Source organism: Tympanuchus pallidicinctus, unplaced genomic scaffold, assembly GCF_026119805.1.
Source record: "Tympanuchus pallidicinctus isolate F22 unplaced genomic scaffold, pur_lepc_1.0 scaffold8, whole genome shotgun sequence".
In the NCBI taxonomy this organism is placed as follows: Eukaryota; Metazoa; Chordata; class Aves; order Galliformes; family Phasianidae; genus Tympanuchus; species Tympanuchus pallidicinctus.
The window spans coordinates 29,527,151-29,542,341 of NW_026294802.1; the positions used below are offsets into that span (position 1 = coordinate 29,527,151).

General features: G+C 41.1%; 2 protein-coding genes across 11 annotated transcripts in view; both read left to right on the forward strand.

Annotated features, from left to right (window-relative positions):
* Nucleotides 1–15,191, forward strand: part of LLPH (LLP homolog, long-term synaptic facilitation factor) — a 414,220-nt gene that overhangs the window by 139,397 nt on the left and 259,632 nt on the right. The window lies entirely within an intron of this gene.
* GRIP1 (glutamate receptor interacting protein 1) overlaps nucleotides 1–15,191 on the forward strand; it is a 309,325-nt gene that overhangs the window by 95,316 nt on the left and 198,818 nt on the right. For 3 of the 10 annotated variants that reach the window (XM_052669093.1, XM_052669094.1, XM_052669100.1), the window contains exon 1: nucleotides 26–231. The exons of 3 other annotated variants lie outside the window; for them this stretch is intronic. In XM_052669093.1, coding sequence (XP_052525053.1) covers nucleotides 99–231 — 133 coding nt within the window. In that variant the 5' untranslated portion in view covers nucleotides 26–98. Of the gene's footprint in view, nucleotides 1–24; nucleotides 232–15,191 lie in introns of those variants that run through there. 4 more of the 10 variants (XM_052669095.1, XM_052669101.1, XM_052669103.1 and 1 more) reach the window with 2 other exon arrangements.

Consider the following 15,191-nt stretch of genomic DNA (forward strand, 5'->3'; position numbering starts at 1 on the left):
AGATGGTGGAAGGTCGCGGTGTTCCTGCAGTGCTGGCTGCTGCCCTGTGCCCGGACAGCTCTGTGTGAGGTGGGGGGCTGCCAGCGGGCACTGAGGCCATGGAGCGCTTCCTGGGCTTCGTCAAGCAGATACGGAGGTCGAGGAGGAGAAAAGGCAAAAAGTACCGCCCGGAGGAGGATTACCACGAGGGCTATGAGGATGTCTATTATTACGCCTCTGAACATTTTCGAAGTAAGTGTTTTGCGTAACCTTTCTTTCCTTTAGTTGTGATGTTACATTTGTGAGATTCTTTATAAACAAAACCATCCTTAAGTCCAACCAGCGTTCCCCACTTTCTAGAATCTGAGCCCTGTGCAAGTATGAAAGCTTCCGGCTATAGATTTGTCTGTCTGTGGCTGCTGATGACCAGTGTGAAACAGCTGAAGTGGCACAAAGCTCCCAAAGTGAGCAGGGTCGTCAGCCTGGTTAATATTTCAGGTGCAGTTAATTGAGTCTGTGTGCTGGAGAGCCGCTGTGAGATACTTTGCTTTGAAAACGGATGGGCTGGTGGTCGCCCTTGTAGGATGCCTTTGTACTGTGGGTGTTTTTAAAGCAGCGTAGAGGCAGCAATCTCTCATTGGTGGGTTCAAGTTGGTGATTAATGCATGCTGCTGAGCGAGAGTCAGCCCTCCGTGGCTGCAGAAAGTCTCTGTGGGCTCCTTTGTTGGGGAGCACCCATGAGGTGGGGAGGTGGTGGCGGTCATGTGGCTGCAGCAGCTCACCCCGAACCCAAATAAGTTGTGAAGTCCCTTTGCAAAACGTGCGTCCATTGGGTTTGTGCTCGGCACCTGGCAGGCTTCGGTGATCCTTATAAAAGCTTTCTGCTGTTCTGACCAGCAGTGTGGGAGCTCTGCAGCAAAGCTGTCTATTTTTGAGCAGCTGAAGTTTGATGTGCTTTTTCTTCCCTTTTATTTATTTTTTCTGGAGTGGCTGTCACATCCTTTTTGTGCCATCCAGCTTCATTTCCATTTTGCTGAAATAAGAATCTTCCATTTGTTTTCAGACAAAATAGTGAACGTGGCTGTGCTTAACAGCAACAGAGTGCTGTATTCTCTGGAAAACATTGAAGGTAGAGATTTTCCTCTTGGTTTTAAATGCACCACAATTGCCCATCTCCAAAAGTAAACTAATATAGAGTGATTGATTTTTTTAGTGCAGTTCTCCCTTAAACGTTCTTTATCTTTTTTCCATTTCAAAGCAAATGTACTATGCTGATAACCTTTATGTTGTTAGGACTGAGTTTTTATGAGAAAAACCTATTTTCAGGGGCACTACAATCATAGCAGCTATCTATCATATTGGCATGAAATACACAAGGACTAAAAAATTTACTTAACACTGAAAAATGTGGAAATAATACAAGTCAATGAAAGCACATAACTTTTTTTGCTTTAATATACAAAGGAATGTGTCAAAGCAGGCTGTCAAAGTATTTCCCCTAGCTGATGGTTCGTGCTGGAGATCTTTTGAATAAGAAAGCAAAACCCCTCGCAGAACTGTCACATGTCATAAGGATTTGTTGTATGTTGATTAATAAATTATTAGTCTTGATTTAACGTAAGGCACTGCGAGCAAGCCAAATGTCTAATGGATTTTTCATTTTATTCTCCTTAGAAAATAAAAGGATGTAGCACCCCTCAGCCCATGAGGGTTGGAAGCATTTTAGTTTGGATGAGTGCATGTCTGGTTTTGAAGTGTTGTTTTCACTGGTGGTCATAAGGCTGGCACTGAGCAGGCAGCGTGATGCACGGTCCTGCAGAGTTGGGTGCACGAGGAGTTGCAACTTCTCACAGTTACAAACGCAGAGCGTGTCGGGGGAGGTTCAAACCGTGTTCATCAGGGAGCCTGTGCAAACAGTACAGCAAACACAACTCCTCCTCCTCCAGGGCTTCTTTTGTCCGCTCTTTCCGTGTGCTGCTTTGGTTGGGTAGGTGTGGCGTCTGCTGAAACCCGTGTGTACATGTGAAAGGATGCTGCTGGTGAAATTTTGCTGTCGTGAAATTGGATTTCATGTAATGGAGACAATGAAGTGTTTACCTTGAATGTAATTATGATCTGGTATTATCCTGTTTAAGTGCAAATTTAGTGTAATTGCAGAGCTTTTAATAGCCATTCCTTCTGCACTTCTGTATGCTTGAAGGATGCGTGCTTGAGAATAAGGTTGTACTTATTGGTATGATTCTCCAAATATCAGAGCTAATGAAATCAAAGACCTGTTGTTCATTCAACCGAGCAGAGCAGGAGCTTGTTCAGGTTTTGTTCCCTCTCCCTGCATTGTCACCCATCCCTCACAAAGGGTCGCCTTTTATGAGCTATGTAACCAATTAGAGAGTACGTTTGGAGATTGCCTGAGCCAGTTGCTCTGTGGGCTCGCTGTTCCCTCTTCCCCCCATACATAGTATTGCTTAGGGTGCTGTAGGGAGACGGAATTAATGAAAAGCTGAGGAAGTGCATTAGAATAGCCAAAAGATCAAACAGAAGCAAAACAAAGTTATAAATAGAGTGGGCCTCTGGGAATCACAAGGAAAAGGTGACTTTAGTTTGTCCTCAGCCCTGGGTTTTGTAGCTCCCCATTAGGTACACCGCGTGTAATTCTCTGAAGCTTTGCCATGGGGACCAAAAGAGTTGTAGTATTGGGATGCAGGAGGTGAGACTAGTGCAGTAATACCCAAAGCTCCCTGAATGAAAAAGAGACTCCGCTCTGACGTCTGTTTGCTTGGACATTTCATTCATGCAGGCTCAGTTCAGTGGGTATCCTGGCTTTGACACGCAACATCAGCTCTCTTATCTTTCCTGAGAGTCTCTTTCTGTGCCAAGTAGTGTGAGAACAGCTAAAATAATAATCTTCATACACAAACACGTATTGACATTAGTAGCACAGGCATCATACTCATTTCAGTGAGGCTTTGCACTGTGAACATAATGGGCAATGAAATTTCCGCCCAAGCTGCTCGGACAAGTTGGTGCTTATTGCTTAAAGTGCTTTAAAAAGTATTTGACTCATGCAACGTTATGGCACTGCCTCTCAACCTGCTCCTTTTAATGAGTCTTTGCGTGAACAAGGCCCTTGTTATGCCATTACCGGGACTGACAGCAAATGGCAGGACTGTTGTGTGGCATAGCTGCCTGGCCCATTTCCAAAAATGGCATATGTCCTTCCACAGAAGTTGGGATGCTTTGCCAGGGCCTCTGAGTTACAGCCTGGTCTTGAGTGGGAGGATGTATTTGGAGCCAGCCTGGCAACTTCTGACCAAAACAAACACAAGCCCCAGTCTGATTGCAGCCTCAAGTCTTCACAAAACATTTGAAAAGGGTTGGATTTTGTTCCAGTGGAATAGAAACAGATTTTGGAGCTTGGAGATGATGATAAAAAAAACGTTGCCCAGGAGGTTCCAGGCTACTTTACTGTGAACAGATGCTGTATCATTTATGTTACTTCATGTTTGCCATCCATTTCTTCCTGAAAGACACTCAATTTTCATCTGATTCTCCTCTGTTGGTCCTCCCAGCATGATGTCAGCAGTATATTCCTTTGGTGTAAATGTTTTGGTGTCGATGCAATGAAGATATGAAAGAATGATCTCAAAAACCAGTGCATAAAGAATTCTATTAGTAAACTCCTAACCCAAAAGTTCTTTTTTTCTCTCTTTCTTTCTCTTGTTTTTAAGCTCTGTCCCTCAAAATGTTCCGTGTGGACTTACACAAATAATTTTCTTCTATCCTTTGTCAAGGTCTCTTACACGTTGTTTGACAAGAGCACTGATAGTTTAGACAAAGAAGTTCGCCATAGGCTATCTTTGAAAAAGTCATGTAATATTTTCTCTCTGACCTTTTTACTTTGAATTAATAGATTTAATTTTTTCCTTCAAAGTGTGTTTTGAAGTATACCAATGTTAGACAGGTGTTTCCTCAGATCAGTGTTTCTCTTTTTTTAATCAGTAAATGCTTACTTTCATCTAGTTATTTGAGATTACATCTTATATGATGTATTTTTTTAATCCTTTAAAAAATACTATCATCACTTTGATGCCTTGTATGAGAATCATCAGTTTCCTCACCTTCAGAACATTAATCTCTTCCAATTTGCCTCCAAAGTACTGGTGATATTTTTTTCTTTTTTTGGCCTTTATGGCCAAGCCTAGAAAATAAGACAAAAAGGAAAAACTGAATGTTCTGTGTAACTCAGAATTAAAGATATCCTCTTGGTTGACTGAAATTGGGAGTAAGAACGATATGAAATATATAATGCACTGGTTGGCATTATATCAGCAGCAGAACTCCCCTTGCTCTGATTGTGCATTATTCTCCAACATGACTCAGTGTTATGGTGCAAAAACTCCCACAGCTGCCAAAATCTTCCTAACAAATGTCTTTGTATTTCAGTTGCTTTAAAACTGGGTTAAATACTTACGGAAGAGATCTACTACTGAAATAGCACTACGACAGAGCACTGAGGGAAGCAATGTGCCTATGGCTTTTAGTGCTGTGGCAAGTAGCAGCATCAGTCTTAATTTTCAAATTGTCTCCATTTCGTAAATGGGCACAAATTGTTCTTGTTTGCTCTCATCTCATTGATTTGATTGGGGTTGTTAGAAGAGTTAATGGTTTTATGAGTAGTGTGGTGACAAGGGCACTGAATATCTCTAGCTCAGGTTGCATAGACGGTAATTGATCTGAAAGGGTGAGGAGATTGACTACTTTTCATTTCACAAACAGCTTTTCATCTCCCAGGAAATTCATACTGCTAGTCTGCTGTGTGTTTGGATGTGTGTGTTGGGGCTGCTTCTTCTTCCTTACCTAATCCGGTCTTGTCAGAATAGTAAAAGCTCTGCTTTCATTGAAACTAAAGGTAATCAATTGGTTGCAGGCTAGAAGAACCTGAGCAGGGAATATGGCAGGCCTTGAAAGCACAATGAAAATAATCCTGTTAAAAAATTTGTTAAAGTTTCTTATTTCCTTGTGTTTAATGACTGCTTCAGGATTGCTGAGCCAGGATTGCTGGAAATTGATGTTAACAGATCATAGTTTATCAATACTTCTGTTGTTTTCCCTGAGTCACTTACTGAGACCTCACTTCTTGAGGTCTCAATAGCCCCAGTGCCACCAATTTGGATGGGATGGGAAGGGACACCCATATCCAGAGAGACTTCTCCTGTGATCTGGTTGTCGGCTTGCAAGCCAGGCGTGGCAATAAATGAGACAACTCCATTAAAACTTTATTGCTAGGTCAGACAGTATCAGCAGTCCCATTCACAGACCTGCCAGTGAAACAACAGTGGTAGCAAGTTATTAAATTATCTTCATTGACTTGTAGGCTAAAATTTCCTGTGTGCAGGTGTCAGTTGTAACATCTTCCACTGGATAAAATTCAAATACTTCAGATAAAGGTTTTGTACCCTCCTGTTTCTGCTGCTTTTTCATCTTCATGCATGTTAGATTCTGTTCTTAAGCAGGTGGTCATTGCATCAGGCATAGTGTTGTATTTCATGACAGCCATGCTCTTACAAAGGGCCACTTCTCAGTAACTGTGTGCATGTTTTACATGTGACCATTTCTAATTGCTGTCTCATTTGTCATGGTCATTAGTGAATGCATCCTTAATAGAAAAACCCAAGAAATGAAGAATTATGTATTATTCTTACTTTATAGATACGAAACTAATAGCAATGCATTATAAAGTGTAAGCAGCTCTTGAGCATCCTATGAAATTACTTAGATCTTCCAAGCCCTTAAGAAGTGTGCATAAATTAAATCCTAATTTACTCATTTCCTGTTTTATATTAGTTAAATGAGCTTGTAGCTCTCGGGATCGGGCTCATGTTTGTAGATGCTTGTTTGGATAGTAGCTTTAGCTGCATTATATTGTTTACATAAATTCAAAGAAAATTGAATTCTTTTCCTCCATTGCGCTGCTGCTGTCCCCAGCTTCAGGCTGTGTCTGCAAGGCATTACACCTCTGCTTCCCTGCAGCACTGGGGCAATGTGTTTGCTCCAGCCAGGCACACTTGTGCACAAGCTTGGGTTCTGTTGAAATATTTTCATCATCTATGAAACATGACACACAAATTCTACATTTTTTTTTCCTAAAGCAGTGGTACAGGAGCCAATTTAAGTTTATTCGGAATAGGATTGCTTTTGAAAATTACAATTTGTGGCTCTCCTGCAAGTGGCCCTTAGCTGCGCCCACAGCACAGATGGTGAAGCTTTGAGTTGAGGGAAACCAGCTTATTTCCTTCAAGTAACTGAAAAAATGAGACATGAATTACCTATTTTTTTACAGGGAGTATCTTCTACCTGCTAGCAGCTGCAAGTATTGAACTATGCTACTTTTATTTGTTTTTGGGTCCCACTCATTACCAATTTATTAAAGCTCCGGATTGTCTTTGTTTAAGCAATGTATTCATTATGGGCCGTCCTCCTCTTGCAGTGGTGTCTGGTAGCTGTAGTGGTGAGATTGCATCTTTTGTGGTTTGGAGAACTGAGCATTCTTTATTCTTCAGTATGTTTGGAATATCTGACATTTGGGTTCAAACAATGAAACGTTGAAAGGCTTGTACAACATTTAGTTTCCTGCTTCCTGAAATGATGTGTAAGCTCACGTGTTTAATCATGAATTCATCAATTTGCATTGTGAATATTTAGTGAAAAGATTCTATTCTCTCTTGGATATTGTGAAGTGAACAAGACGTTGGGTTTTATGAACTAAGGTTAAAGAGAATGAGAAATTAGAATCACAGAATCATAGAATCACAAGGTTGGAAACAACCTATAAGATCATCTAGTCCAACCGTCTCCTTATCATCATTGGCAATTAAAGTTAAAGGTTAAAGCAACTCCTGAGATGTTTGCTTTAATACTGGCTATCAGTTCTTAATCAGAACTTAATTCAATTAGTAAAACAAAGAGGGAAACAACGATACAAGCCCTTGTTGATGAGCTGTATAAGTATTTATTGAGTTATTGCTGTTTTTTCAGCAGGGCACTCCAGCAGGTATAATTAATCAGATAATAATAATGTAATCATAATCATCATATAATAATAATAATAATATATATATAATAAAATATTAATAACATATACATCAGAATGTATATAAACACCTGTTACTTATAGAAAGCATATTTTGTAATTGTGTGTACAGAAAGCATTAGACTACTTTTCAAAATGTTTCTCAGCAAAGAAGAGCGGGCCTGGGAGGAGCTGAGAGGTGCAGACACAGCAGGGGGAGAGCTGGGTGCAGCAGCCCGTTCTGCCCCTGGCTCCAGCTTTCTCCTTTTCTCTACATCCTTGACTCAGGAAGTCATCTTTTTGTGACAGCCCATACATCTGGAAACTGCTACGTTTTCTCAGAGGGCTTTCTGTTTTCCCTCTCAAACCAGATTATATGCAAACCAGCATAAAAGACTGTTGCAGAGGACGTGTAAGTAGAATGTGAAGAGCATCAGAGCTAAGGTTGCCTACAGAACCTTCATTTGGCCTTGCTTTAATGATTCCTCAATTAAGAGCAGTCTGCTTGTTTCACCACAGCTGTGGCGGACTCACAGGTGGCCTAAGCAGAGCTCAGGGCCTTGCTCCATCCCTGCTTCATTTAGACTTAAGAGATTGAATTTGATGTACAGTTTGCTGTAGCAGGCCAAGGGAAGCATGGTTTGTAGATGTAAAAATTATATAAGCCTAACTGCTCTGAAATTTCAGCCATAAGGCACTTCAGGCTGGAACTTCTAAATTACCACATACCTTTGATGATAATCTCCCTCTGCTCTAGTTCTCCACCTGTGAAATGAGGTTAATGGCACCTCTCCTTTACTGGTACACCATGAAAGTAAATTAGTGTTTGCTAAGCCCTCAGATGCTATGGTGATGAGCACCATAGAAAAAGGTTTTCTCAGGGAGAAATTAATGCCTGTCCTGAGAGAAGGGCTTGAATACTGTGTGGGAGCTAAGGCACCGAGTTCCAGTTCGAGCAATGAGGGGAAAACAAGGTCTTGAACAATTTCTCAGGTGAAGTCATTTATTTGAGGCATTAAATGAGACCAAGTGAAAGAGTAGCTCAGGTGATTAATGGTTCTGCTGTAAGGCATGTGTAAAAAGGAGGCCAAACTGAGGCTCACTAAGAATTCCTTAATCTGGCACTTAGATTTGTTTGCTTTTTTATTCTTCTGTATGTACATGCATATAGGAGAGAAAATGGAACAGTAGCTTATTGGTTTTGGAGTGGAAATTTCCCAACAGTGTGTCAGGGGCATGATGCAGAAGAACCAAAGACTCCTTTGTTTTGTGATGGTGAATGTACTTGTTGGTGACCGGTCACAGGATCTGACTGCAGACGACAGAGCTTTGAGGCATTTTTTTAGTATGGAACATGAGCAGTTAGAGAAGGGAAGGAACCAAGCTGATTTACCTGCAGTCCTAGGGTGCTCTGAACAGCTGTGAGAGGCAGCAGGGGTGAGCTGTGCATTAAAGGCAATCAAGAGCCGAGCTGGAATTGAGCAGCGGTGTGCAAAAGGAGGTAGGGGATCCCCTGACTCTGCAGAGTTTGAGGACGTGGCTGCCTGCTCCTCCAGCCCTGCAATCGGAGCCCTTCAGTTTTGCCCAGTCTGTTCTGTACTTGCTAATCCTTATATAAGATAATCTCCCACATGAAGTGTGGGGACACCAGCTCTTCTGCAAAGGTCTGGTGTGGAGATAGGGCATCAGACACTGTGTGTCAGGGGCCAGACTTGAGCTTGACTTGATGCATGTAATACCCTTGTATGCATTCTTGGCTTGGAATTAAGGAGGACAAACAAGATGGGAATGAAGATGTTTATTGGGATGGCAAGAAATCTCTTTGCAGGTACTCAACTGGATAAAGGCTGCAAGCGACCTAGTCTGCCTTTGAAATCAGATTCAGCTTCAAAGCTGGCCTTGCTCTGAGAAGGGATTTTGAGCTAGAGGAATTCCAGAGAGTCCTCCCCACCTCAGTTATTCTGTGGTTTTGTAAAAAGGAACTTTGGAGAAAAAAGCAGGACAGTAGAAGACAGAAGGGAGAAGAAAATTAAATATGGATCTGGGGAAAATGCTGTTTGAATTAAACAACAAAAAAGAAAGTGAAACCAAAGGCAGACAGATGCTACATGGAGTATTAGATCAGTAACTTGTGTTTTCAAATTTGTTAGCAAGTTCTGTGCCTTTGGGTCTGTTTAACGAGCTCTGTGGTTGCTGAGGTCTGTGCCATTTTGATAACAGATGGGGAGGAAACTCCTCACTCAATGCAGTTGTTCTGTCAACTGATAGCAAACACTATTAAAAAATAACAAATAAATATAGGAAACACTGAATAATGTGTATTTAAAATGCACAGTGATACAAACTCTTTTTTTTGCCTTTTTTCCTGCGGGTTAGAGGAGGAGGTGATTTAAAGCCCTGATGACCCAGCTAGCCATACTCCTACATTTGTAGAAGCCCTGTAGGAACTGTGTGGACCACACAGTTCCTTTCACATATGGGTAATGACCCAAGCTGCAGACTGCAGAGCCAGCTGCGTTAGCTTTGAATGCTCAGCACTCAGAATGGTTGTGTGCCACACTGTCTGATAGGGATGTCACATCTGACAAGCTTGTTTTAGGGAAAATGAGATGGTGCCTGTGAAGGGAAGTTGGGACAGAGCCTGGATCTTTGGCAGAGTGCTTCCAGTAGAAGCAGCACTCAGGTCAGTTGTCAGTAAATCTAAGTCTGTCCACTGGCATTTACAATTCAGAAAGCAAGAACACGGATTATCTTTTGGGTAGTAGTGGGATTTAATGTGGCATGTCATTAAAATGTTACATTTTATTTCATTGCTGAAAGGGGGTAAAATTCTGAAATGGAGAAACTAAAGCTGCTGAGGTGGGTGGTTATGGCTGGTCATGGATAATTAAGTGAAGGGGAATGCAGCAAGATCGCAGAACCACTGGCCTCTCTGAAGACTCTGGGATTTCAGTGACAGTTTGGTTGTCTCTGAAGTGCACCCTCCATACCTTGACCCATGTTTCACCTGCACTTCCCAGACTTTCAGAAAGTTGCTCAGGGATTCCCAGCACTTTTCCATCAGTTACCATTCACTTGTTGCCACAACCTGTGTGGAAAAAACCAAAGTCTTTTTCAGCTTAGGACATTAATGATGTATTTTTCCTGGTATACTTTAAAGCGTAACTACAAAAACATAGCTATATCTAGATGTGTGGTTTTTTGGTAACCCTTCTCTGCTTTCCCAGTCTATCTTAGGTGCCTTAATCAGGCAGAGAGTAACTGGCACTGCACTGCAAGTAATGGAGGAAATCAGGGAGGGCTTCTCTACTTGGAAGAGCACAGCCATGCCTTTGAAACGCTGCTGCTCCAACTGGAACACGAAGGATGTAGAAAGTACCGAATGCTACCATTTTGTACCTGAGTCCTTGATTCCTGTGTTGCAGTTCAGCATTTGGCATTTGCTTCTAGGGTGGATAGAAGACCATACCTCTTTCTAGGTTCTTTCTTGGACTTGTGTAAGGAATCTGAATGGCTGTGAATTTTGCAGAACTGATGATGCCATGCTAATTGTTTCCAGAGGCTTAGCAAAGATGTGCAAAGTTGTTGTAGTTGCAGCCTATGGTCTGTTGTGTCTTACAGGTAACTGAGCTTCTACTGCCACATGTACGTTCACTATAGGTTATTTTCTTTGTGATAGATAATGAATTTGAATAGTGAAATGATATGTGAAATGATATACTGAAAATAATGAAATGATAATGAATTTTATTAGCTGTTGGTTTAACAGTCTGAAGAAGATACAGTGCTGTTGTTCTGCATTGTTGTTCAGAGGCTTACAAGAATGTGAGGAGAAAAGACGGCGGGGCAGTACACTGTTCCACTGTGTGATGATAACTTAAATTTACTCTTTGGGAAATGCTCGAACCCTGTATCTTCCTCACACTATTTCATTGGAAAGATTTGAAATATTTGAAAAATCAGTGAAAGTAATTGCTTAGAGTCACTTATGAGAAAGCTTGAATATGTTGGTATTTCATGCCCTGGTAAACTATCAGTGGATTTGCAGGTAAGGAAAATGCAGATTTGGTGAGTGGCCTCCCTTTAGTGATAAAATGAAGTATATCTTATGTGATTCGTTAGTGGATGACAAGCAGCAGCTTTATGGCCTTAGATATATGTAAACTACTGCTAGCTGAAATGGAAACATATAAAAATAAGAAGAAATATTAAACCTGATTTAGAGCAACCTACAGAAGGTAATCTGATCACTTCTCTATGAGCAGTTAAATTTGTTCCTATAAATAGTGTTCATATTTTGTTGTTAGCAGTTGATATGATTTAAACGCACAGCTACATTGAGAAAAGAATGTAAGGAACTGGCAGTGCTGAGAGATCTGTGATGGTTGGGTGAATTTTACTTTCTTCTGATTATTGTGGCAGTGAGTGGAGATGATCAGTGCTTCACAGAACAGGACCAGGTTGTTTGTCTGTCAGGCTCCTGGATTTAGCTTTTGACATCCGGGAATTTGGGAAATTTGTCCATTTTTGAAGCCTATACTAAAGCAGTAACAAGGATTAGTAGGGTAACAAGGATTAGTACCCTAGTGTAGGATAGAAGTTAGGTGGTAATATTAAAGTGAGAGAACTCACCTTTTGGTATTACATTCTACCACACCTGTGCTATCTTTTCTTGTTGATTTTTTTTTTTTCCTTCATTTGTTTTTCTAAAGTAGAAATGTTGTGAATTTTCTGCATTACAGCCCTACAAACCCTTGAGCCCTTTCTGCATTCTGATGTCCTTCAAAGTACCAGAAGTACAGTTACAGTGCAGGGTACCCTGTGGATGTGCAATTTAAGAAAGAATTTTTCCTGCATTTCTGTCAGAAAATAAGTCAGCATTCATATCGCAAAGGGTGGGAAGGTAACACATCCCATCTATGATCACTTTAACACTGAGGTGGTAAGAGACATGCATTTTCACGTTCTGACTAAAAATAATGGGTAGATAGGTTTGTGCGTGTCCTGTATTAATACAAAATGGGACGCTCTTGTTTGTGTCCCACAGTATATCTTTTCTTTCTAAAAAGCACAAGTGTTGTTGCTCTCTGCTGCTCTTTTTACTTACTTATCTTAATGCAATTGGTGTGCTGCTCTGCAAAACAGGAAGATGTGACTAACAGGCAGCTGTGAGGGCTGCTGATCTGACAGAAAGTCTCGACTTTGCAATGTATATGGCCTGCCCTTAGGCTTGATCCCAGGCAGCCGGGAATGCCTTAAGGTAGGGGCTAAGTGAAAAAGGTGTAAATAGGAAGCTGTCCTGGGAGGAAGCCCAGCAAGTGAAATTTAAATAGCCTTTGCATCTGCCAGTTCAGCTGTTTTTATTCAGTTTGTGGTCTTGGATTTGATGTTTCCATACATCTTAAAATATGGTGGTGAGATTTGTTTTGTTGGTAAATGCTGTGTGGGAAACAAGGCTCTCTCAAAAATGTGTTCGCAGTGGTTGCATTTTTCTGTACATTGGTGTTTATTTCATCAAGATTTTTGGAATTGGCCACTCGTTTGAAAGGCTTTATACTGTCTTGGCTCTGCATTGCTGTAGGCTAGCTAAAGGCTTGGTCTTGCAAGCACAGGTTAGTTATGTTCATAAGGGTCTGCAGCAGTGAACCCTGATGAAAATGACCCTGGAATAAAACAGTGATTCTAAGAGGTTTGTCCTTTCTCCCAGATGTTTGTCATTTACGTTGTGTTCCTGTATTCTCTTTCACTTTCTGGCAAAGATCAGAGGATGTTTTGACGGCAAGACAGACATCCTTGGATTGTTTCCTCTAAGATAATTTGTAAGCATGTGCTTTTTTTTTTTTAAATTTTGTTTCACAGGTGAGATAGTTCAGACTTCAGAAACAAGGCCAGTTGATTAGTTCTGCATTATTTCATTTCAGTGCATGATTTCAGCCTTGTTCATTAAAGCTCAAGTGGAAAACCTGGGTCTTAAGGACTTTTGTTGACAGGAACAACTAGCCTGGAGCACAGAATTCAATAATCATTGATTAATACAGTTTACTGCTGATTTCTTTTCTTTGAAAAAGGCAATTATTCTTGCCAGTATCTTTTAAACATAAATCTTGTCTTAGAATTTGAATTTTTAACCTGTAATAACAATAATAATGATGTTTTAAAGGGGAAAAAAAAAGAGAAAATTGAGGCTTATTTAACGCCAACCTCATAATGTTCCAGTGAAGCAAAAGGAGAAGTAGATAGATATATTGTAATAAATATTAAATGTATTAAATTGCCTGTCGACTATATTGATGTTTTTATTTTTTTTTTCACTTGGAGGAAAATGGTTTTGGTTGGAGCTTTAGTGGAGACTGAGTGCTACTTTGTACTTTATGACATCCAATTATTGTTAGATAAGTCAAGATTTCCTTTGCTTTTGGATGTCAGTGGGGATACTGAGGTCTAGGCTTCGGGTGGGAGCTAAGCTTGTTTTTGTGTGTATAGAGAAAATGCACACGTGGTACATGGCAGCTTGAGGTTTCCAACAGTGTGAAAGATTGATAGTGGCAAAAGAAGCTGTATTTTTATTTTGATATTCATCTCTGCTAGAGCAGTTCTGTATTGTTTCCTCAGATGTGTAAAAAGAAAAACATCGTGCAATAAAGTTGACTTTTGAGATGCTGTCCCTGTGGTGTAGTTCTGCAGCTTGGGGTTGCAACACAGAGAATGATGCAGAGCATTGGTCGCTTTGTCTGCAGATTGTAGTTTTCACAGACCTGAGTGACTGCTCTTGCTGTGGAAATATACCAGGAGTGCCTGGGAGGCGGGTTTTGGCTTGGCTTCTTCTGGGCTCATACAGTGAAAGTGCAGTTATTAGAAATAAAAAGCTCAATGCTTGATGTGGAGATTCAGAGTCAAATGTATGTGTATGTTTATATATATGTATGTGATTTCAGAATCGTTGCCTTTGAGCAGAAACTTACTTAGAGAACAGAATGTACAAAATCCCCTTACGCAGCTCTCCAAGTGTAGATAAGCCTCATTTCCAAGCAGCAAGCCAATTTGAATTGTTGAGGGGAAAAATGAGCTACTTTCCTAGTAGGCAAAGCTCCTCCTGTATCCTCAAGAGTCACGATTGCTTCAAATGTCTTTGGGCTTATATCTGTAAATTACTTCCCCAACTCTATACTTCTGCCATAGAGAACAAGAGACCTTGCAGGCCTGTCCACCAGCAGGCTCCTTGCTCTTTGTCTTCAGGAAGGTACTTCCATGCCTCCAGTGACGGACTGCACTTGGTATGTGGGGATGTCAGCAATTTCTTCTGGTATTTTCTAATAGCTGATACAGAGTGAAGCAAACCATAGGCTCGTATCCTGAGTTGGAAAGGACCCACAGGGATCATCAACTCCAATTCCAGCTCCATACAGGACCACTCAAAATTCAAACCCTATGCCTGAGAGAGACTTGAACTCCAGCAGCAGTGCCCACTGCCCTGGCCAGCCTCTTCCATGCCCACTATTTTTTGGTGCAAAACATTTCCCTAAGCCCCACCTGACCCTCCCTGACACAGCTCCATGCCATTCCCTCTGGCTCTGTCACTGTCACAGAGAACAGTGATAGAAGAGATCGGTGCCTGCCCCTCTGCTTGCAAGTGCAGGAGAAAGGTAGCATTGTTTTTTCACTCCATTTTTAAACAGTTTAGCTTTATGGATTGTTATTGTTATTATTTTTTACTTTTTTGACAGCCTACCTACTTACAATGGCAATTAGGAGCAGAGGGATCACATGACAAGATGACAGGTGAAGGGCAGTTTGTGCTGAGCAGGACTGAACTCTGCATCGCCTCTGCCCTCAGCCTCTACTAGGCCATCCCTAATTCCTTGGAGTTTCCTCTGGATTCTGGAGGAGACTTTTCCAGGATGCTTGCCCTATGTTCATTTCCACCCATTAGCAGGCTTAAGTATTGTTTTCCTGGATGTGCTTTATCACCACATCTGGCGTTGGGCCACATTCTCATTAGGTACATCAAATACAGTGAACACAGAATGCTTTGTGGTTTGTGTGTGTGCTTTGGTTTATCTTGGTTTGCTAATCGTGACTCGGGAAGAGTTTTGTCTCCATTAGGTTTAATGAAGCACTAATTAATATGGAATGAGAATACTTT